Below are 24,418 nucleotides of genomic sequence, written 5' to 3' on the forward strand. Positions count from 1 at the left end.
GATTTTCAGAAAGATATTCGGCCATAGTCTGGGTCTCCGGTCGAATAAAGGAAATACCCTACCCCGGGTTATGCTCTTGCCTGGCACCAGGTCAATGGGACAGTCCCAAGGACGATAAGGAGGAAGTGATTCTGCAGCCACTTTGCTAAAAACATCGAGGAAGTCAGAGTAGACCTTGGGGAGAAGATCACAGGAGGACGAAGCCCGACAAGAAATGACTGGATTACCGGGAATGATAGTTGTCAAACAACGTGACTTACAAGCAGAACCCCAGGAAGTAACCTGAGCATGATGCCAATCGAATTGAGCAGAATGTGTCCTTAGCCAGGGTAGACCCAAAATAATAGAATTAATAGATTTCGGGAGATTTAGAAACTTAATCCATTCTGAATGGAGAGCTCCTACCATCAGTCAAACAGGAATGGTGCTGCAGTTGATAGAGCCATTGGAGACTCGATTTCCATCTACTGCAGTAAGCGTCAGCGGCTGAGACAAAGGTGTAGTACTCAAACGGAGTAGAGAGACCAAACTGGAAGATATGAAGTTCCCCGTGGATCCTGAGTCCACGAAGGCAGATAGAGGTTGAGGACCATCAGAGGAAAAGAGAATGATTGGCATGAGAAATTTGAGTTCTTTCTGTGACCAGGGAGGAGAGGATTTGGATCCTAGGCTGACCTCCCTGCAATTGCTTAGAAGGTGGTGTTTCCCGGTCTCTTGGGGCATACGGAGAGAAGATGTCCAGATTCTCCACAGTAGAGACATAGCCGGTTCTTCAGGCGTCTATCCCTTTTTTCAGCGGATAGTCGCAAACGACCAATTTGCATGGGTTCTTCCATGAGGAGCGCAGGAGATTGGAATTGAGGTGCAAGATGTGGAAAGAATCGTCCGGAATTTTACCACATATTGTCCTGCAGTGAGAGTTCCTTGATGAAGGTTTAAGAGACCAGTGGATGCTGAGGACACGCGACCAGGCTCGTCAAACACCTTGTGGAAACTTTCAATAAAGGTCACTGAATTTTAAAGCAAAGGATCGTCGCGTTCCCATAACGAAGATGCCCAGGCCAGAGCTTGGCCTTATAGGAGAGAAATTATATAGGCCACCTTAATTCTGTCTGAGGAAAAGTTTTCGGGTGCGAGTTAAAATTGAATGGCAAACTGGTTAAGGAACCCACGGCACTTCTTTGGGTCACCATCATATTTCTCTGGAGGTGGTATATGTAACTCACAGGAGCTTGTGGAACTAGTGGAGTTGGTGGAAGCAGAGACGGCAGTGGAAGCCTCTATTCCAGAAAGAACCGTACAACGTACGGTAATGATCCTTGAATGGTGTCCAAACGGGAGACCACATCCTGTATGCACTGAAGAAGCTGGGCCTGATTGGCATCTTATTGGTCCACACGCTGTACAAACTGTAAAAGAAGGTCCTGGGCCGAAGGTTCATCCTGTGTACTCATGGCCAGAGTATACTGTAACGTTTGTAGCACTGAAGTAGCCACTGACTGGTATAGGCACCACTAGAGGCGCAGAGTCTAACGTACCCCCGGTATTCACCAGGGACCAGGGGGTATGGTCTTGGCTGCGTGAGGAGCGCATGTCGTGGTTCCCCCAACTAGTCACCAGTGCAAAGGAGTGTACACAGGATGACAGGATTAGCGAGAGCAAGACAGCCGAGGCGAGGTACAAGGGGAAATTCCAGGAGAATGGTCAAAGAAAGCAGCGGTCAGGAAATGCTGGACAATAAGGTACCGAACCACAAAGTCAAGGGGTGGTAGGAAAACAAGCCAAAGTTAAGGAATGATAAGCAGTAAACAGGAACAAGGACACTGGAATGCTGGAGACTCGAGAACAATGCCTTATATAGTTTAATGTGGGCCCTGATAGGTGAGTGTGATCTCGGCGGTCAGATGCATCCGACCACCAAATAACCGGCGAAAGAAGTAGGTTCACATCCTGTTGCCAGGCAATGTGACGCGAGACTACTGTGCATGCGTGCGCAGCATAGCTGGAAGTACGTCCCGTTGCTAGGCAACAGGACGCGGCTCAGTAAGAGACAGGCGTCCGTCCTCAGCACAACGGGACATTGCGGGGACGACGCCTGACACAGACAATTGTTTTATTTAAGCGGTTCTATGTTCAAGCTGCGGTAGTCACATAAGAATTTAAAGTAAGCTGGATGCTAAAAAAGCTGAGTTGCAGTAGTAATGCTGCTTGTCCAGGTACAGAGTGAGAGTTGAAGCACAACTGGTAACAGAAGAATCAACCTGAACCTTGAGGTACTATGTGACCCTGGTACTGCCTGAAAATGACACTGATCACCTTCATTTCTCTGATGACACCATTTCTCCTTTGCCTTGTGGGCAAAAATAATTTTTACAAACTAGGCCTTAAAGGTTGGGGTCTCATTGCATTTTTCTATTTATTGCACTAGGCACTTGCACTGTCATTTTTTTTGTCACATAATCTTTGTGTTTTTCACATTTCTTTGGAGTGGAAGGTAGAAACCTTATGAGCCACCATTCTTCCCATGCCTGTTGGAGGCTCTGTTTTTGGGGAGGGCTGAAGGCTCCAGTCTCTGAGGAAAGCCTCATTCTACCATGGGGAAAAGAGGCTCACCTAAGCCTTGTGGTAGAGGAGGGCCCTAAGGGGCCCTCTGGATCTGGGTGGTCGAGGATGGTAAGAGGACCCCCTAGCTTTGGTAAAAAGGGGTCTGAAGACAATTGTCCCCTAAGGGGGCTTTTGATGGGAGAATCGGTCCCCAAAGTACAGGCCTCCAGTGTATTGTATACTCACTTTGTCCCACACCTCTGGCTTCAATAAAATAATAATATAGTAGTGAAGGTTTGGCACCACCACCAAAAGGAATAGATTATAAAGAGTCTAAGGCAAACATCTCTTTAATAATGTTAGTCATATAACAAACAAAAAGTGCATTCCAACATGTGTGTCTGCTCTCTGCTGTCAGGAAACATCTCTGCACACTAGAAGTTCACCTCTGTTTGTGGGGAGAAGGAAAAATCTAAAAGGGTGCACTGTTCCAATGTGTAAATATCACATCAAAGTCCAGCCTCCTACCACTTTAAATCCTTCGCTTTCATTAAATAAAACTTTTCCATTTTTAACTCACATACTGTTTGATTTAGCCTTTTATCATTTAAATTAACCAGGAATGTGAAGAGATATCAAACTTGCCTTTCTTTTATATATGTCACTTACTGTGTTTGTGTTAGGAACCCCTCAAGCCGGCACAACACAACCCGGAGTCTACTCTGCCAATCAGGTGTTCACTGGAGCCCCTGATGGTGGGGACAGACTGGGCTGCAGACTGACAGAGGGTCGTGAAGTGTGTACCGGCTGGGGAGAACCCAGGCAAGCGGAGTGAGGTCCACGCAGAGGTCAAGGGCCGGCAGCAGGTTGCAAGTCCAGTTAACAAGCCGGGGTCAAGGATCACAGGCAAACAGGAGAAACGGTAAACAGGCCAAAGGTCAGGGTCACGGGATACACAAGCGAAGTCCAAATCCAAGCCAAGGGTCATACACGAGAGATCAGCAGAATTACGATACACAGGAACAGGAACAAGCAGGTCAGCAGACTGTGAGGCTTCTCACTGCCGGGACGCAGCGCTGAAGCGCCCATCCGTTGCCCCGGCAACGGCCGGGTCATGGGCGGAAGTGACGTCCCGGTCGCCATAGCGACGGCCGGGACGCAGGTAAGAGAGTCGCGGCGGCTGGGCACCGCTGCGGCTCGTAACAGTACCCCCCCCCTTGAGGAGGGGTCGAGGGACCCCGACATCCAGGTTTCCTTGGAAATTTTTTGAAGAATTCCTTCAACTGTTTAGGCGCATATAGTCGTCTTCGCGGGACCCAGGATCGCTCCTCTAGTCCACGATTTTTCCATTGTACTAGGAAGTGTACCTGCCCCTGCACTTTTTTAGAGTCAAGAATTTTCTGGACCACAAATTTTTGTGGTGTGTTCCTATTTCCCACAGAAAGCCCTGTAGGCTGGGATTGATTCGGGTATAATACTGGTTTAAGTAACGAACAATGAAACGTGTTCGGGATCTTTAGTAAGCCAGGAATCTTCAATCTAAAAGCTACCGGATTGATCTGTTTGGTAATCATGAACGGACTAATAAATTTAGGGCCCAGTTTTTTACAAGGCTGTCTGAGCCTAACATTTCGAGTTGACAGCCACACTTTCTGGCCCACTTTGAATGAGCAGGTGGTACGGTGGTGATCCGAAAAAATTTTGGCCGACACTGAGGACTTTTTCAAGGAGGATTGAACTTTCCTCCAAATCACTTTCAGATCAGCAGCTGTGGAACGAATCTCCGGGATACCAGTAGATTTGAGAGAATACAGAGAATTAGACCTGGGGTGGAAACCGAAGTTACAGTAGAACGGGGAAGTCTGAGTAGATGAGTGAGATGAGTTATTGTAGGCAAACTCTGCCCAGGGCAGCAAAGAGGACCAATTATCATGGAATTCTGAGGTATAACATCAGAGGAACTGTTCAAGTGACTGGTTAACCCTTTCAGTTTGCCCGTTAGACTGAGGGTGGTATGCAGATGATAGACTGATCCTGATTCCGAGAAGGTTGCAGAAGGATTTCCAGAATTGCGCTATGAATTGTGAACCACGATCAGAAACAATATCGGAAGGAAGTCCATGGAGCCGGAAAATATGTTGTATGAAGAGAATGGCCAGATCTCGACCTGTTGGAAGCCTGGTTAATGGAATGAAATGTGCCATTTTGCTGAAACGGTCTACCACAACCCAAATAGTATTGTGTCCTGCAGAAGGTGGCAAATCAACAATAAAGTCCATGGACAAATGTGTCCAAGGTTTTGCAGGAATGGTAAATGGAACCAATTGACCTACCGGGCGAGTCCTGGGGACTTTGTTTCTGGCACAAACCTCACATGAGAGGACATGACTCTTGACGTCAGCGGACAAGGATGGCCACCAGACCATACGGGAAAGGATCTCCAGCGTCTCGTGGATTCCAGGGTGTCCAGCAGACCTACTATTATGCACCTCTGCAACAACCGCCTTCCTTAGATGGACTGGAACAAAGAGACGTTGCTCCGTGCGATACTCAGATCCTGGGTTAACCCTGCATGGATTACGGAAGGAGGAATAATAGGCTCCCGGTTTGAAACTGGAACGTGGTGTGCCAAGAAACTTCTGGACAGAGCATCTGCCCGGACATTTTTGGAACCCGGTCGATAGGTGATCAGGAAATTAAACCGGGTAAAGAATAACGACCAACGGGCCTGTCTGGGATTTAGACGTTTGGCTGATTGAATATATTGCAAGTTCTTGTGGTCGGTAATGACAGAGATCTGATGTGGAGCACCCTCCAGCCAATGCCGCCACTCCTCAAAGGCCCATTTGATTGCCAATAGTTCTCTATTCCCGACATCATAATTGGCTTCTGCTGAGGAGAACTGACGGGAGAAATAGGCACATGGGTGTAGATGATTAGTATGAGGATCCTTCTGTGATAATATGGCTCCAGCACCGACGTCAGAGGCGTCGACCTCGAGAACAAATGTCTTAGCTGGATCAGGGTGTCTAAGGACCTGCACGGAGACAAAGGCTTTTTTCAGGCTTTCAAATGAGGCTACTGCTTGGGGCGACCAATTAGTTGGATCCATTCCTTTACGGGTTAGGGCGACAATGGGAGCCACGATGTCCGCAAAGCCATGAATGAATCTTCTATAATAATTGGAGAAGCCCAGATACCTCTGCACCGCCTTAAGGTTGTTTGGTTGCACCCAATCCAAAATAGCCTGAACCTTAGTTGGATCCATGGAGAATCCCTCAGAAGAGATTATGTAACCTAAAAAGGATACCTTCTGCACCTCGAACTCACACTTTTCCAGCTTGGCATAAAGGTGGTTCTCTCGATATCTTCGTAGAACTTGTTTGACGTGATTCCAATGTACGGACAAAGATCTGGAATAGATGAGGATATAATCTAAATAGACTACCACAAAACAACCGAGGAAGTCCCGAAGAACCTCATTGATCAAGTCCTGAAACACTGCAGGGGCATTGCTAAGACCAAACGGCATGACCAGATACTCGCAATGGCCAGAGTGCGTATTGAATGCCGTCTTCCACTTGTCTCCTTCCTTGATACGGATGAGGTTATACGCTCCACGAAGGTCGATTTTTGAGAAGACAGTAGCACCTCTCAACTGCTCAAATAATACTGAGATGAGCGGAAGGGTATAGGTGTTCTTGATTGTGATAAGATTCAATCCCCGGTAATCGATACAGGGTCTTAGTCCTCCGTCCTTTTTGGATACAAAGAAGCATCCTGCTCCTACGGGAGATTTAGATGGCCTAATGAAGCCTATCTCCAGGTTTTCTTCAATGTATTCCTGCATGGATTTGGTCTCTGGACCAGAGAGAGAGTATAGGCGCCCCTTAGGTAACTTGGAACCAGGAATAAGCTCGATGGCACAGTCGAAGTCACGATGTGGTGGTAAAGTGTCAGCAGCCTTCTTGGAGAACACATCCCAGAACTCGTGATACTGTGAGGGAAGCTGCTCCGGAATAGACTGAATCACCCGCAGTGGCAGTGACAAGCAGGACTGTGTACAATAAGAGCTCCACTGGACAATCTCTCCTTTTACCCAGTCCATTACAGGGTTATGACGGGAAAGCCATGGGTGGCCCAAAATCAAGGGAACCGACGAACAATCAATAAGGAAGAAGGTTATTGACTCTGAATGGAGAGCTCCGATATTCAACTGTAGTGGAGGGGTCTCCCAGGAAATCTTGCCACCAGGTAACGGACTTCCATCTAGGCCACAGACAGTAATAGCAGTGTCACGGGCACTAGGAGTCTTTGCCCAGGATATCACCAGATGATTTTCTTACCAGAGTAATATAGCTGGTACTATGGTCCTCTGGTAGCAGGGTGACAACGGAACAGGAGAATCAGCAGATGGTGAGAGAATGCTCAAGGAAAGTCTATGACTAGCAGCAACTGGTAATGACTTAGAGGTATGTACACGAGGAACCAGATGGACAAGGAAACGTGAGGAGAGTCAGTGGTCTGCGTACAGCAAGTTGTACCACTGCTATAGTGAGGAGGAATGTCCAGGAGTAGAGAGGAGGTAGTGAAAGTCAGTGGTCTGCATATAGCAAGTTGTACCACTGTCTATAGTGAAGGAATGGATTCCAGGTGCAAGTAGGTAACGGGGAAGTCAGTGGTCTGCGTACAGCAAGTTGTACCACTGCTTATGTGAGAAGATACTTGAAACTGGTGCCAATGGGAACAGGAGTCAGTGGTCTGCGTCAGCAAGTTGTACCACTGCTATATATATGTGAGGATCGGCACGAGGAGATGAATGTAATGCAGAGGATACACGGGGCACACGGAACTTGATCCCACGATGATATCCACTATACAATAATAACTGACAAGCGCTGCTTGAAGTATACAAAGTCACTATAGCGATCCAGGTAATAGGAAACAAAGTCAATAGTAACAATAGCTTCAGAAGATAGAAGACTCCGGAGATGAACACAACACAGTCCAGACGGATATGCAATACAATAGCAAAGTCAATGGAAAGTATGCATACCGCGGTTCAGGAGAGCAGGCTGTCAAGGAGACGTGCAGGGATACCTGAACGGCTGAACGCCGGCAGGAGGAGAGACCACTGGAGGATGGAAGCGGTAATCAGGTTGGTGCAGCGCACAGAAGGTAACCGGTAATCAACGGAACAATACTCAGGAAGCAGTAGTAAGTAAAACTGGCAACATGATGAACACGGGAGAGTTGAGGCTGTCTGGAATCCGGCAGAGTAGCGGAGGCAGCTGAGGGAAGGTACGCTGAACACAGGAGAGTAGAGGCGGTCTGGAATCCGGCAGTAGTCGTGAAGGCAGCGGAGGGGAGACACGCTGAACACAGGAGAATAGAGACGGTCTGGAATCCGGCAGCAGGAGCAGATAGGAATCAGTGGAGAGTTGACACGATGAACACAGGAGAGTAGAAGTGGTCTGGAAACCACAATCGTAGTAGACAGGAATCAGCTGGAGCTGAATACACGAGGAAACACAGGAACACCTTCAGAGGCTCATGGGGAATGAGACTCCAAGATCAGGCAACCAGGTAATGATCACAGGTGGTTTAAATAGGGAAGGTTGCCTGATCATCCAATCAATTAAAAGCAACAGGTACTGAAGGTTTCATAAGGGCTGCACATGCGCAGACCCTCAGGATGGCGGATGGCCACGGTTCCTGAACACAGGAGAAATGGCACTCACAGTCCGGTGAGTGACAGTACCCCCCCTTTTAAAGGTGGGCACAGAACACCTGGAACCGGGTTTGTCCGGAAACTTGGAATAAAACTTCTTAAGAAGAGCTAGAGCGTTGAGATCTTCTGCTTTAATCCATGAATGCTCTTCAGGACCAGAACCCTTCCAATGAACGAGGAAACGAAGAACTCCTCGTGAAATTTTTGCATCCAATATGTGAGTAATCTCAAAGTCCTCCTCTTGATGAACTTGAATTGGCCGAGGTGCTGAAGGAGGGACCGAGAAACGGTTGATGATAAGACACATGGAAGGCATTGGAAATACGAAGGTTCTTAGGTAGTAGAAGTTTGAAACAAACTGGATTTATCACTTGAATGATCCTATATGGACCAATAAAATGAGGAGCGAACTTCATAGATGGGACCTTCAAACGAATATTTTTGGTTGATAACCATACACGATCTCCGATTTTAAGTGGTGGAATAGCCCGTCTCTTTTTATCTGCAAAAGACTTATATCTGGCAGATGTCTTCTTTAAACAGGTTTTGACCTGAGACCAAATATTTTTGAAGGTCTGACAAACAGTCTCTACAGCAGGAACTTGGGTGGGAGGGAGGGCAGGAAATTCCGGAAAAGACGGATGGTGACCGTAAACCACAAAGAATGGAGTTTTAGAAGATGATTCATGATACATGTTGTTATGAGCGAATTCAGCCCATGGAAGCAAATCTACCCAGTTGTCTTGGTTGGCTGAAGAGAACATCCTTATAAAAGTCTCAAGATCTTGATTGACCCTTTCGGTTTGTCCGTTTGATTGAGGATGGTAGGAGGATGAGAGTGATAATCGGATACCCAAGGTCTTACAGAGGGCCCGCCAGAATCTGGAAACGAATTGCACTCCTCTATCTGAAACAATCTCGGAAGGACATCCATGAATACGGAAGATTTCTTTGATGAAATAATCAGCCAGAGTAGATGAAAAAGGTAAACCGGTCAAAGGAACTAAATGTGCCATCTTCGAAAATCTATCCATCACTACCCAAATAGTATTGCACTTTTTACTAGGAGGAAGATCAGTAACAAAGTCCATACTAATATGGGTCCACGGCTTGGAAGGAATGGGTAGTGGTTGAAGCAAACCCGCTGGAGTTCTGCGGGGAGTCTTGAACTGGGAACACAATTCAGAAGCAGCCACAAAATCTTTGACATCTCTCCTCATAGAAGGCCACCAGTAACTTCGAGAAAGAATTTCAAAAGTCTTGCGTTCACCAGAATGTCCAGAAAAGCGAGAAGAGTGAAACCACGAAAGGATTTTCTTCCTAAGAGCAGGAGGCACGAGGGTTCTCCCAAATGGTAGCACCTTAGGGGAAGAAGCAGCCAGAGAAACACATTTGGGGTCTAATATAGAGTGGTTAGGACCATCTTCAACGTCTGAGGACGTCACAAAGGCTCGAGATAGGGTGTCTGCTTTTTTATTTTTCACAGCTGGTTTGAAGGTTATGATTAGTTCAAAACGAGAAAAGAAAAGAGACCATCTTGCTTGATGAGGATTCAAACATTGAGCAGACTGTAAATATGACAAATTTTTATGATCAGTAAAAATTGTCACAGGATGACGAGCTCCCTCCAACAAATATCTCCATTGCTCTAATGCTACTTTTATAGCCAGCAACTCCTTGTCCCCGATGGTATAATTCTTCTCCGCAGGCAGAAGACCCCGAGAGTAAAAGGCACAAGGATGGAATTTTTGTTGCTCCGATCTTTGGGAGAGAATGGCTCCTAAGCCAACATTAGAGGCATCTACCTCTAGGAAGAAGGGAAGCGTCACATCAGGCTGTCGAAAAACAGGAGTGGAGGAGAAGGACTCTTTGAGAAACTGGAAGGCTTGAAGGGCCTCAGAGGACCATTGTTTAGTATTGGCCCCTTTACGAGTTAGGGCCACAATAGGAGATGCAATTGAGGAAAAATCTTTAATGAAGCCTTTATAGTAATTGGCAAAACCTAAAAAACGCTGAATTGCACAAAGAGTAGTTGGCTGAGGCAAATTTAATACAGCATTCACCTTTTTTGGATCCATCTGAAGACCAACTCCGGAGACAATATATCCCAGAAATGGAATCTGGGGTAACTCGAATGAACATTTTTCTAACTTGCAGAATAATGAATTTTTCCGGAGTCTGGAAAAGACCTCTGCCACATGTTGATGATGAGAAGGCAGGTCCTGAGAAAAGATTAATATGTCGTCCAGATAGACGACGACACAAACATATAACAAGTCCCGGAAGATTTCATTAATGAAACCCTGGAAAACAGCGGGGGCATTACATAACCAGAAGGGCATTACTAAATATTCATAATGCCCGTCTCTGGTGTTGAAAGCTGTCTTCCATTCGTCACCGGACCTGATTCGAATTAAATTATAGGCACCACGAAGATCCAACTTGGTAAAGATCCGGGCTCCCTTGATACGATCAAATAACTCAGTAATTAATGGGATGGGATACCGATTTTTGATAGTTATGGCGTTAAATCCACGGAAATCTATGCAAGGACGTAATGACCCATCCTTCTTTTTTACGAAGAAAAACCCTGCTCCAGCGGGAGAGGTAGAAGGTCAAATAAATCCTCGCTGGAGATTCTCTTTGATGTACTCAGATGTGGCTTGAGTTTCAGATAACAAAAGTGGATACACACGACCCCTGGGAGGAGTCTTGCCAGGTTGAAGATCAATCGGACAGTCCCACGAACGATGAGGAGGAAGACGTTCAGACTGAATTTTATCAAATACATTGGTAAAAGAAGCATACTGAGGAGGAAGTCCCGGTGACCAAGGTAAAATGGAGGATTGCTGTATCTTGGGAGGAACGACTTGAGAGAGGCAACGATGATGACATTCAGGCCCCCAAGACGTAACTTGAGGAGTGTGCCAGTCAATCTGGGGAGAATGACGTTGAAGCCATGGAAGGCCTAATACAATCGGACTACTAGTAACAGGAAGAATTAAAAATGAAATTTCTTCCTGGTGTAATACACCAATTTGAAGGCTTACTGGAGACGTACTCTGGGTGATGAGACCATTAATAATGCGTGATCCATCGATAGCAGTCACAGTAATAGGTATTTTCAAGGTAATCACTGGTAGGGACCATTGATTCACGAGGGATTTAGAAATAAAATTTCCTGCAGCTCCAGAGTCAATAAGTGCTTGGGACATGAAAGATTTGGTAGCAAAGGAAACCGTAACATCAAAAGCACAAACTTTTAATTTTGTAGAACATGGAGAGGACTCCAGGGACCCTAACTTCACCTCTCCAGAACTGGTTAGGGCCTGGCATTTACCGATTTTTTAGGGCATGAATTGAGCATATGAGTAGAATCAGCACAATAGATACAAAGTCTATTTTTTACTCTTCGGTCCCTCTCCTCTGAAGTTAATTTGGAGCGACCTGACTCCATAGGTATCACCGGAGATGAAACTTGGCGAACTTGAGGACTTGAGCGAAGAGGTGCTTTAAATGAAGTTGTTTTTTCAGACTCTCTTTCACGAAATCTCATGTCTACACGATGGCAAAGAGAAATCAAATCTTCTAGAGAAGTAGGTAATTCTTGATTAGTCAGTGCATCTTTAATTTTCTCAGAAAGCCCCTGCCAGAAGGCGGCAATTAAAGCTTCAGTGTTTCACTGAAGTTCAAAGGCTAATATCCGAAATTGAATGACGTACTGGGCTACAGTACGAGAACCCTGACGTAGACGGAGGATGCTGGATGCAGCGGAAATAACACGACCAGGTTCATTAAATACACTTCGAAACGTGGAAATAAATTTGGCACTATCTTGTAATAATGGATCATTTCTTTCCCACAGAGGGGAAGCCCATGCGAGAGCTTGTCCGGAGAACAAGGAAATGAGATAGGCCACTCTGGAACGATGAGTAGAGAAATTGTGAGGTTGAAGCTCAAAATGAACTGAGCATTGATTTAGAAAACCCCTGCATGTTTTGGGGTCTCCATCATATTTTGAAGGAGTAGGCAGGTGTAGCGTGGAAGCAGTAGACACCTGGGATGGCACTGGGGAAACAGAGGAAGGCACAGGAGCATCAACAGTAGCTGTGATATTTTGCGCAGACGTTCTTTGGGAGGCTAATGCCTGCAACATTGCAGCAATTGTTGTTGGCGAACATCCTGTTGTTCATTACGGGTAACCAGATACTGCAGCATCTCTTTAGCTATAGGTTCCGATCCTGGGTCTGTCATGGCCTGATCTTACTGTCACGGGCACTAGGAGTCTTTGCCCTGGATATCACCAGATGATGTTCTTACCAGAGTAATATAGCTGGTACTATGGTCCTCTGGTAGCAGGGTGACAATGGAACAGGAGAATCAGCAGATGGTGAGAGAATGCTCAAGGAAAGTCTATGACTAGCAGCAACTGGTAATGACTTAGAGGTATGTACACGAGGAACCAGATGGACAAGGAAACGTGAGGAGAGTCAGTGGTCTGCGTACAGCAAGTTGTACCACTGCTATAGTGAGGAGGAATGTCCAGGAGTAGAGAGGAGGTAGTGAAAGTCAGTGGTCTGCGTATAGCAAGTTGTACCACTGTCTATAGTGAAGGAATGGATTCCAGGTGCAAGTAGGTAACGGGGAAGTCAGTGGTCTACGTACAGCAAGTTGTACCACTGCTTATGTGAGAAGATACTTGAAACTGGTGCCAATGGGAACAGGAGTCAGTGGTCTGCGTCAGCAAGTTGTACCACTGCTATATATATGTGAGGATCGGCACGAGGAGATGAATGTAATGCAGAGGATACACTGGGCACACGGAACTTGATCCCACGATGATATCCACAATACAATAATAACTGACAAGCGCTGCTTGAAGTATACAAAGTCACTATAGCGATCCAGGTAATAGGAAACAAAGTCAATAGTAACAATAGCTTCAGAAGATAGACGACTCCGGAGATGAACACAACACAGTCCAGACGGATATGCAATACAATAGCAAAGTCAATGGAAAGTATGCATACCACGGTTCAGGAGAGCAGGCTGTCAAGGAGACGTGCAGGGATACCTGAACGGCTGAACACCGGCAGGAGGAGAGACCACTGAAGGATGGAAGCGGTAATCAGGTTGGTGCAGCGCACGGAAGGTAACCGGTAATCAACGGAGCAATACTCAGGAAGCAGTAGTAAGTAAAACTGGCAACATGATGAACACGGGAGAGTTGAGGCTGTCTGGAATCCGGCAGAGTAGCGGAGGCAGCGGAGGGAAGGTACGCTGAACACAGGAGAGTAGAGGCGGTCTGGAATCCGGCAGTAGTCGTGAAGGCAGCGGAGGGGAGACACGCTGAACACAGGAGAGTAGAGACGGTCTGGAATCCGGCAGCAGAAGCAGATAGGAATCAGTGGAGAGTTGACACGATGAACACAGGAGAGTAGAAGTGGTCTGGAAACCACAATCGTAGTAAACAGGAATCAGCTGGAGCTGAATACACGAGGAAACACAGGAACACCTTCAGAGGCTCATGGGGAATGAGACTCCAAGGTCAGGCAACCAGGTAATGATCACAGGTGGTTTATATAGGGAGGGTTGCCTGATCATCCAATCAATTAAAAGCAACAGGCACTGAAGGTTTCATAAGGGCTGCACATGCGCAGACCCTCAGGATGGCGGACGGCCACGGTTCCTGAACACAGGAGAAATGGCACTCACAGTCCGGTGAGTGACAAGCAGACTTGAGTTTTACCATCAGAATTTCAGAAGCGCAGGCGAACCCGATGTCAAGGTAGTTGCCTGCGGCTCCACTATCAATGAAAGCCGCCAGGTCCACAGACCGAGCACTGAACGTGAGCTGTGCAGGGATCTATTTCCAGAGAACCGATCCGGCAAATTCATCTTAGGTTCACAGGTGGAACTCGGAGTGGGTTGTGAAGTTTTTGCGGCTTCTTCTTGAACGGACAGACGCTCAGCCAACCCCTGGATCATTTGATACAAGAACTCAACATGGCCCGCTAGAGCTTGTGCCGAAGACGGTGTGGATCCGCTTGCATCCATACCAACCTCGTCTCCCTGTGTGGGCCGGTTATAATGTTAGGAACCCCTCAAGCCGGCACAACACAACCCGGAGTCTACTCTGCCAATCAGGTGTTCACTGGAGCCCCTGATGGTGGGGACAGACTGGGCTGCAGACTGACAGAGGGTCGTGAAGTGTTTACCGGCTGGGGAGAACCCAGGCAAGCGGAGTGAGGTCCACGCAGAGGTCAAGGGCCGGCAGCAGGTTGCAAGTCCAGTTAACAAGCCGGGGTCAAAGATCACAGGCAAACAGGAGAAACAGTAAACAGGCCAAAGGTCAGGGTCACGGGATACACAAGCGAAGTCCAAATCCAAGCCAAGGGTCATACACGAGAGATCAGCAGAATTACGATACACAGGAACAGGAACAAGCAGGTCAGCAGACTGTGAGACAGAAGCTATAACCGGCAATGAGGTAGCAGACCTCATTGCCTTAAATAGTGAGCACAGCCAATCAGAGCCTGGCTCTGATAGTTCCCAGCCCCCCTGCACCTAACTTCATTAGCCCGCAGGCTATTAACTTTACTGAGCGCATGCGCCCAGCTTCTCACTGCCGGAACGCAGTGCTGAAGCGTCCATCCGTTGCCCCGGCAACGGCCGGGTCATGGGCAGAAGTGACGTCCCAGTCACCATAGCGACGGCCGGGACGCAGGTAAGAGAGTCACGGCGGCTGGGCACCGCCGCGGCTCATAACAGTTTGAAGCTTGCTTTTTACATTAGGCAAAATGACCTGCTTCTCTGCTAAAGTGCAACAGGAAGGTACAAAATATATAGGATAATATTTGGTGGACCAGCTCTAAAATATCGTTGAATGGGTCAAAAATAAATGGAATCCTCAACACTATGATGGAAGTTTGGATCCCTAAAGATCTGTGGGTCTTTCTCCTTTCCTACCCACCCCCCTCCTTTCCCAATCCAGAACTGTAACTGTAACGATCTGCTTCCAGCTTGCTGCTTGTATTGGCAGCTCCTATCTCCTGGAGTTTTGGACTGTATTATTGTGTTTCATTTTATGTGTTAGCTGCAGTACCTCTGATAACCAGAGGTGCTGCAAATTGTGTCTGCTTCTTGTGTTTTAGGAGTTAACCTTTCTGTTCACTCATTATACCATGCACCTGGGTGTGTTCCATTTATACCTGTCTCTCCCAGCATTCAGGGCTGGTTATTGTTGTCCCATCCTGTTGTTCCTACCCTCTGCTGTGCTTGTGGTTTCATGCTGTCTGGATCTCTCCATATCACTGCTTACCTGCTATCTGGGAGCTTTCCATATTACCACTTTCCTACATCAGCCATCTACCCGGTATTAATTCCTGCATTTTCCTGTATATTCAGTATTAAACCATCAGATTGTTATTCCAGCAATAAATTTTATGTGTTTTCACCTCATTCCTGGCTCCTGAGCTGCACTTTGTATTTGAACCGTGACACTATCTAGACAATCATCAGAACTTGCTTCACATGTACTAACAGCTGCCAAATCACCTATCACGTCCCACTGGAAGTAAGCGTATACATCATTTTCCTCCAGTACTCAAAAGTGGAAAAGATCACTTACTATGTCCACAATAGACCAGACCTCTTTAATCAAGTTTGTTTTCCCTGGCGCTTTAGAAAAAGTTGGCAATTTCTTGATCATGCCAGAGGTTAGCCATCACACACTTAGGGGTTTGCCACCCATTTCTCCTCTGCCCTACCATACATAAATGTATTTAATGTCTATTCTATTCTATGATGCTCTCTTTCCCCTTTTCCAATTTTTCTTTCAGGCTGTACTTAGTAGTAAAGATATTATGTTCATTTTTATAGAAGAGCAATGCGTGTTTATGTTTATGTTCAGTGTAGGACTGGCCAGAAGAGGAAGACTTTGGTGTGAGTTGGTCAGCTTAACATATATTTGTGGAACTAATATATATACAATATATATATATACATGTGATCCAGGAGTGTTACATCCAACAGTAGTAGAGAGAAAGGGGCATAAAACTAGGCTTATGGAAACACTGCATGCTGCCCATAATTGGGCCTTTAGATTCAAGCCACTGATTTAGTCCAGATTCTACAATGTGACATTGAAGCTGCACATACCTGCTGCTGCTCAGCCATCCATACACATTGAGGAAAGATTACAGGAAACAAGTTCATGTGCAACGAGGAGAAAATCATTTGGAGGTAGAGGGATAATAGTGATATACTAAATTAATTTTATTTTAAAAGAAGTGGGAAAAGCTTTCTGCATTACTAGATTATATTGTAACAACCTGTATTGCAAATGTTATTATAAGCCTAGAAACAGAGAATAAAAGAAATTTTACAACCTTTGCATCTGAACACATTTTATATTTTGTATATATAAGGAAAAATAGATGATTAAATCCTATCTTACCCCGACACATAATGAGTATTTCTAGTCTAGATTGATATGACAGATACCAGTGATCCCTGTACTTTACTTGCATGCATGTATATGGACTTTATATATGGTGTTTTATATTTGATGTTAGGCAGTATGATTTTCTCAAGCTGACTGGAGACTAATTTGGTATTCAGTAGTGACTTGTGGCAAACAGGACAATGAGTATACCCTATTTACCATATAAACTGGGACAAATACAAATATATACTTCCTTCCTCACAGAATTATTAAATTAGAACAAAAGTCAAGTCACAACTATGGAAATGACGGGAAATAAGTTAATTTGTGTTTTTTGTGTAAAATTATCTATCATTAATAACATTGGCTAAGCAACAGAAAGCTAGACAAGGCAATAATATTCACCAGCTAGTATAGGTCCGCCATAACTTACAGATTCCTATCTTTAATTCAGTTTTACTTCTAATGAGCTGTACTTTGAAGACAAAAAAAAAAGAAAATGTAATAAATAAGACTGAAATGGGTCAAATGTGAAACAAATTGAATTGAATAAAATAGAGATGAAGCTGTTTGGGTGAGCAGGGATGTAATCTGAGAAGCAGGCATCAGGCTCAGCCACATATCACACCTGTCTCTCCAGCAGGTCACATTGAGATAGACACAGGCAGCAATAGTACTCGGTGGAAGGCAGTGTCTTTGCATTGTGCAGGACCGTTGAGTTGTAGTCTAGAAGGGATCGCCTGTATCACAGAGAAAGGGAAGTCTGCTGTTAATGTGATCAGTCTTCATCGCTTGCAGGATGCAGCCAGCCTCTGCTCCTACAGCTTCATGTGATGCCACAGGTAAGTTTTATCCATGCTGTCTTATCTATTGCTCTCTCATTGTGTTAAGTGATACTTCTGCTGCATTTTTACCTTTTCAGTGTCTGCTAAATATGTCTATTTCTTGCTCCCCTAATGTTTCACTTTAGTTTTTAGATCATTGCACATTATGTTCGAAGGTAACATACATTTTACTATAGAAATGTTAGATGATTATGCTCTGTAGGTCTATACTTATAGGGGTTTTACTCAGTCTTAACAAAGTAACTATTTTCTAGGAACTCTCCAGCCTTAACAAAAACAATCAGTGGCAACAGTTTAGTTCTTAATAGTGACTGAAACAGTATTTTCGGATGTGAGCTACAGTGCACATAGGTTAGGTAGGTCAAGATACTATGTTGATTTTTGTTCTATGTTCGCTTAAATTAGATCTTGAAAAGCTGAAGAAATCAATTTATTTTCCTGTGATAATAAAAAAACATTGCTGAAACATACTGTCATACCGTAGGTAACTAATGTTAATGTTTTAGCTAATTGTTTCTAAACAATTTTTGCATTTAAAACAATTTTGTGCAGCTGATATTTTTAAGAGGTTAAAGTGCAATTTGCTGTTGAAGTTACATCAAGGTAAAGGAAATTTTCATTCACTTTTTTTATTCTATTGATAAGAATGTGATTTGCAAGTATTTTTATTTCTGTTTCTGTTTCTTATGGTAGTAAAACAAGTTTTAAACTCAAATGTTTATTTTCTGCATAGTACTGTGATAACTATAAGGGTTGCAGCGATAGCAGCAGCTATGAGGCCTTGGACCTGAGCGCAATACTCAGGGCCCCTCGGCTACCAGACTCCTGTAACCCATGCTACTCTGAGCCTGTATCTCCGAACGTATCTGCTATAGGATTTTTTTTGTCCTGGGTGATTCTATGGGTAGAATGGATGAAAATATATAGGTTTTGATGATAACATGAGAGACTTATGACATGAAAATGATGATAGGGCAGTAAGCCTGATACAGATATCATATCAGGCTTACTTGTCTGTAGTTACCAGCCTCTTTTCTACTTTCATCATTGTGCAGAGACCATCCTAATGATAAATATACAATGAAGGCAACATACTAGTGGCCATTATACAAAAGGCAGTGCATCTTGATGACTACAAAAAACAGAGTAACATACACTATTGACCACTGTACAAACCACAGTAGACCCTATTGACCACTGTACAGTTTCAGACCTGTTCTGGAATCCAGCACCCCCAAAATCACCGGTGACCTTATAATCCAGACCCAAGTTCTCACTCAGATGGCTTTAAAACAGTTCCTCAAATCGCTATTGGTGACAATGCAGAACAACCCCAAACCTCTGGCATTGATACAATGTTGAAACCCCTCAAAACCTCTAGTAATGCAACACATAACACCCCTACCCAAATAAAATTGGTGGTAACTTGGTAGTGGTACATGCATGAATGCAATGCAACCAACCCCCCCCCCCCCCCCTCCTCAAAATATGCAGAGAGAGTTCGCCTGTACCGGAAAGCTGACATAGCCAGTACACAGCTTCAAGCACTCAGATTGGTGGATATGCAAGAATCAGCATGCATGGTCCTTCTAACACTATGATAGATAAACTATTCATCAGGGTGCTGGGTCCCCCATACCCGACAAGAAGAGACTGGCTTGGATGGAAAACACCTTCCAGATGCCAAAGGCCTCTGCTACTATCTTTTTAAACTGAACTAAATGTTTATATTTCTACTAGAATACAGTAGAAAAGTTAAAAACATTAAACATTTTGCAAGTAATCTTATGATCAAATGAGATATAAGCATTTTCCAAAAAAGTGTTGAATTCCCTTTCTACAACTATGAACAAATGTTATAAAAGTAATATTTATTTGAACAAAATGTAGTAAGACTTACAGTATCTCTCTACGTAAGTAAATAAATTAGAAATTTACAAATTTTATTTAGATTTTAAAACATTAAGGTCTGTGACTAACTGCTAGTTTTTCTAAAAGACCCAATAAAAGTATATTTATGATACAATACTTTTTATAAGCAGTCTATAACAGAGTAGGCAGATACTTTTATGTATGTAAATTATTATTTTTTTTTTCGTTAGTAGAAATTGCTAAATTAGAACAAAAGCCAAAACCAAACCTGCTGGCTCATGCTGGAAATACAGCCACCTAAAACCAGTGATCAGATAGGTTGTAAATTATTAAATCATCATACAATGCCAGCACTAACATGTCTAACTATAATGTTACTTCGTTGCATCATTTACTGCACGCCTTAAGTTAACTCAAGAAACTGCAAACACTAATCACACAAATTACAAATACTTTAATAATTGGGTTGCTTTACTTTATACAATGTCTTTGCTTATTATAACATTAAACCAAATATTACAAAGCATAGATTAGCCATCATTTGAAGCAACTAATTTGTCACTTAACATTTAATGTATTACATAAATTGAATCCTGCCAGTTAAATGCTACAGTTTTAATTTGCGTCCATATGTATTACTGCTATCAATTAGGTGTTTATTTAAGACCTTTTGTAATTGTAGCCTGTTAACCAACATCTCTTATCGCTACTAGTTGCCTCGATAAGAGATTAATTAATGGAGCTATTTATTAATTTACTCATGTAGGGATAGCCCCTCCGATAAGCAGCAGTAGCAGCGCGGACTGCCTAATTAATTATAGCTTTTGCCACAGATGCGCACAAAGCAGTTACTGCAGGGAGGGATCAGAAGATCCATCTCCAGCTGGGTTTTACTATAAGGAAGAGCTGCTAACGACCTTCTGAAGATCGGAGACAAGCTGCGAAAAGCTAGCTTTGCTTACAGTGAGATCAAATGACATATTCAAAAACCTTGTGTCACTCGGCGGTTCTGTGATAGTCAGGAGTTATGGTACTTATACTTGATCCCATCCCCTCCCACCTCCTCAGATCCTTCTCATCCACTGCCTGTTCCCACTTAGCCCACCTATTCAATTTATCTCTCTCATCTGGAATTTTCACCTCTTCCTTCAAGGACGCTAAAGTCTCCCCTTTTCTCAAAAAAGCGAATCTTCATCCCACCACCTTTTCCAATTACTGCCCTATCTCTCTCCTCCCCTTCGCCTCTAAACTATTTGAACGGCTAGTGTACAGCTGTCTCATTAACGAGCTCTCCGACAACTCCCTCCTCGATTCTCTCCAATCTGGATACCGGCCCCTCCACTCCACTCCACAGAAACTGCCCTAGTTAAAGTCACTAATGTCCTTTTACCTGCCAAATCTAAAGGCCACTACTCCCCTCTCATCCTCTTGGACATTTCTGCAGTCATCAGTACTGTCGATCACCCTCTCCTACTTGACACCCTTCATTCCTTTGGCCTTTCTAACACTGTCCTCTCCTGGTTCATATATCTCAAACTGCTCCTTCTCTATCTCTTCCTCTGGCTCCTCTTCCCATCTTCCCGTAGGAGTCCCTCAGGGCTTACTTCTTAGCCCTCTGCTCTTTTCTTTGTACACTTCTTCACTGGGTGATCTTATCAGCTCCTTTGGCCTCCAGTACCAAATCTACCTATCCTCTCCTGTCCTCTCCCCTTACGTCCTCAATAAAGTGTCCTGATGCCTCTCTGCCATTTCTTTCTGAATGTCCCAACATTTCTTTAAACTCAATATGTAACGAAATCTGAACTCATCATCTCCCCGCCCACTGGAGACTCCTCCCCTCCTTCCGTCTCCATCATCATTGGTTCTACCATCATCTCCTCTTCAGTCTCAAGTATGTTGCCTAGTGGTCACCCTTGACTCCTCCCTCTCCTTCAACCCTCACAAACAATCCCTTGCCCAATCCTGCCACTTTCATCTCTGCATTATAGCACGGATCAGACCCTTCTTCTCCACTGATGCCACCAAAACTCTCATCCACTCTCTCATTATCTCCAGCCTGGAATACTGCAACCTCCTCCTTACTGGATTCTCTTGCACCCGTCTCGCTCCTCTTCAATCTGTACTGAAAGTTGCAGCCCGACTTATCTTCCTCTCCCGTCGATCCTCATCTTCCTCCCCTCTCTGTCAAGCTCTTCACTGGCTCCCCCTCCACTTAAAAATCCTTTTTAAACTCCTCACACCTACAAAGCTCTCTCCAACTCCACTGCTCCCTATCTCTCCAACCTCATCTCCACTCATACTCCTTCCCCCCCTTTACGGTCTTCCAACGACCACCGCCACACCTCCCAACTGGTCACCACCTCTCACTCCCGCATTCAAGATATCTTCCTTGCTGCCCCCTTTCTCTGGAATGATCTCCCTCATTCCATTAGTCTTTCTCCAAGCATGCCTTACTTCAAACACTCCCTCAAAACCCATTTCTTTAGATTAGCCTATCCTTCCTCCATCTATACCTGCCCTCTTCTAACCCTCTTCACCATCCCTCTACACTCCCCTTACTCTACCTCCCTCTTCCTCTTCCTCCACTCCTTCTTTCTCTCGTTCTTCTCTTCCCTTACAGCCCTTGTTCCCTCACACTATCTTCCATCTTTGTGTCTCTTATCAATCTCCCCTTCTCCTTTAGATTGTAAGCTCTCTTGAGCAGAGTCCTCTATCCCTGTGTCCTCTTCCTCTTTTTTCTTTGCCCCCTGCCACCCCCCTTTTCTCCTTTTTGTCACTTTACTCCTGCCGCTGTCTCTCTTACTCTCCATTGCCTCTACATCCATTATTGCCCTGATTCTGTTAGTGGCGCCCACACTAGTGGGCACAGGTTCAGGCTCCTTTCTTCACTCCTCTCCTCCTTCCTCACCTATATGTGCACTGGTAGCCATTCTTGCTGTTAGGAACCCCTCCAGCCGGCACAACACAACCCGGAGTCTACTCTGCCAGTCAGGTGTTCACTGGAGCCCCTGATGGTGGGGACAGACTGGGCTGCAGACTGACAGAGGGTCGTGAAGTGTGTACCGGCTGGGGAGAACCCAGGCAAGAAGAGTCAGGTCTATGCAGAGGTCAAAGGTCGGCAGCAGGTAACAGTAACAATGAACAAGCTGAGGTCAGAGGTCACAGGCAAAGTAGCAGAACGGGTAAACGAGCCAAGTATCAGGGTCACAGGAAACACAAGCGAAGTCAAATACGAAGCCAAGGGTCATACACGGGAAATCAAAACGTAGATACAGGAAACAGAAACTGGAACAAGCAGGTCAGCAGACTGGAGCACAGAAGCTATAACCGGCAATGAGGCAGCAGACCTCATTGCCTTAAATACAACCCACAACCAATCAGAACCTGCCCCTAGACATGGCCACACTTGTAGGCTAATTGCCAGCACCTAGCAAGACCAATCAAGGCTTAGCCCTGAAATCCACACCTGCAGGCTAATGCCTGCTAATTCAGCCACAGGCTAAATCTGCCTGATTGTCCCTAGAGCGCATGCGCGTCTGGCTGCCAGGACACGGCGCTGAGGAAGCGTCCGACCGTTGCCTTGGCAATGGTCGGGAGTTGGAAGGAAATGACGTCCCGGTCGACATGGTGACGGCCAGGACGTTGGGACCGACAGGAAGCGAGCCGCGGCGGCTGTGAGTACCGCCGCGGCTCGTGACAGTACTCCCCCTTGAGGAGGGGCTAAGGAACCCCGACATCCCGGTTTCCTTGGAAATTTTCTGAAGAACTCCTTCAACTGTTTAGGAGCATCGAGTTGTCTCCGTGGAATCCAAGACCGTTCTTCTAACCCACGATTCCTCCACTGCACTAGGAAGTGCACCTGACCTTGCACTTTTTTGGAATCCAAGATCTTTTGAACAACGTATCTTGGTGATCTGTTTGATTTTCTCTCAGGCAAATTTGAAGACTGGATTTGAGTAGGATATAATACCGGCTTCAATAGAGAACATTGAAATGTGTTGGGAATTCTCAATGAGCCCGGAATTCTTAACCTAAATGCGACAGAATTCACCTGCTTGATGATAAGGAACGGGCCGATGAACTTGGGGCCCAACTTTTTGCAAGGCTGTCTGAGTTTAATGTTTTTTGTAGACAGCCACACTCTCTGGCCCACCTTGAAGGAGCAGATGGTACGGTGGCGATCCGATTTTTTTTTTGCGACAAATGAAGCTTGTTTCAGAGATGCCTGTACTTTCCTCCAGATAACTCTGAGATCTCTTGCAGTGGAACGGATCTCCTGGACACCAACTGGGTTAAGCGAATACAAGGAGTTAGATCTGGGGTGAAAACCATAATTGCAGAAAAACGGAGAAGTTTTAGTAGATGAATGACAGGAATTGTTACAGGCAAATTCCGCCCAGGGTAACAAGGAAGACCAATTATCATGGAACTCTGATGTGTAGCATTGTAAAAACTTTTCTAAGGACTGGTTAACTCTTTCGGTTTGCCCATTTGACTGAGGGTGATATGCGGATGATAAACTAACCTTGATTCCGAGAAGGGTACAGAAAGATCTCCAGAATTGCGCTATGAACTGAGAACCCCGATCGGAAACTATGTCAGTAGGGAGTCCATGGAGCCGGAAAATATGTTGAATGAATAAGATGGCCAAATCCCGAGCTGTAGGCAGTCTGGGTAAGGGAACGAAATGTGACATCTTGCTGAACCGGTCTACCACGACCCAAATGGTATTGTGTCCTGCAGAAGGTGGTAGATCCACTATAAAATCCATGGACAAGTGGGTCCATGGTTTTGCAGGTGGTGCCAAAGGAACTAACTGGCCTATTGGGCGGATCCTAGGAACTTTGTTTCTGGCACAAACCTCACATGAGAGGACATGACTCTTGACGTCAGCAGACATAGATGGCCACCAGACAGTACGGGAAAGGATTTCTAACGTCTTGAAAAGTCCAGGATGCCCCGCAACCCTACTGTTATGCG

General features: G+C 45.2%; 1 protein-coding gene across 1 annotated transcript in view; it reads left to right on the forward strand.

The window, feature by feature from the left end:
* Nucleotides 1–17,453: 17,453 nt before the first annotated feature.
* Nucleotides 17,454–24,418, forward strand: part of TMEM255B (transmembrane protein 255B) — an 88,143-nt gene continuing 81,178 nt past the window's right edge. The window contains exon 1 of the mRNA XM_075198054.1: nucleotides 17,454–17,563. Coding sequence (XP_075054155.1) covers nucleotides 17,521–17,563 — 43 coding nt within the window. The 5' untranslated portion in view covers nucleotides 17,454–17,520. The remainder of the gene's footprint in view (nucleotides 17,564–24,418) is intronic.

Source organism: Mixophyes fleayi, chromosome 2 (assembly GCF_038048845.1).
Source record: "Mixophyes fleayi isolate aMixFle1 chromosome 2, aMixFle1.hap1, whole genome shotgun sequence".
NCBI classification, from domain to species: Eukaryota; Metazoa; Chordata; class Amphibia; order Anura; family Limnodynastidae; genus Mixophyes; species Mixophyes fleayi.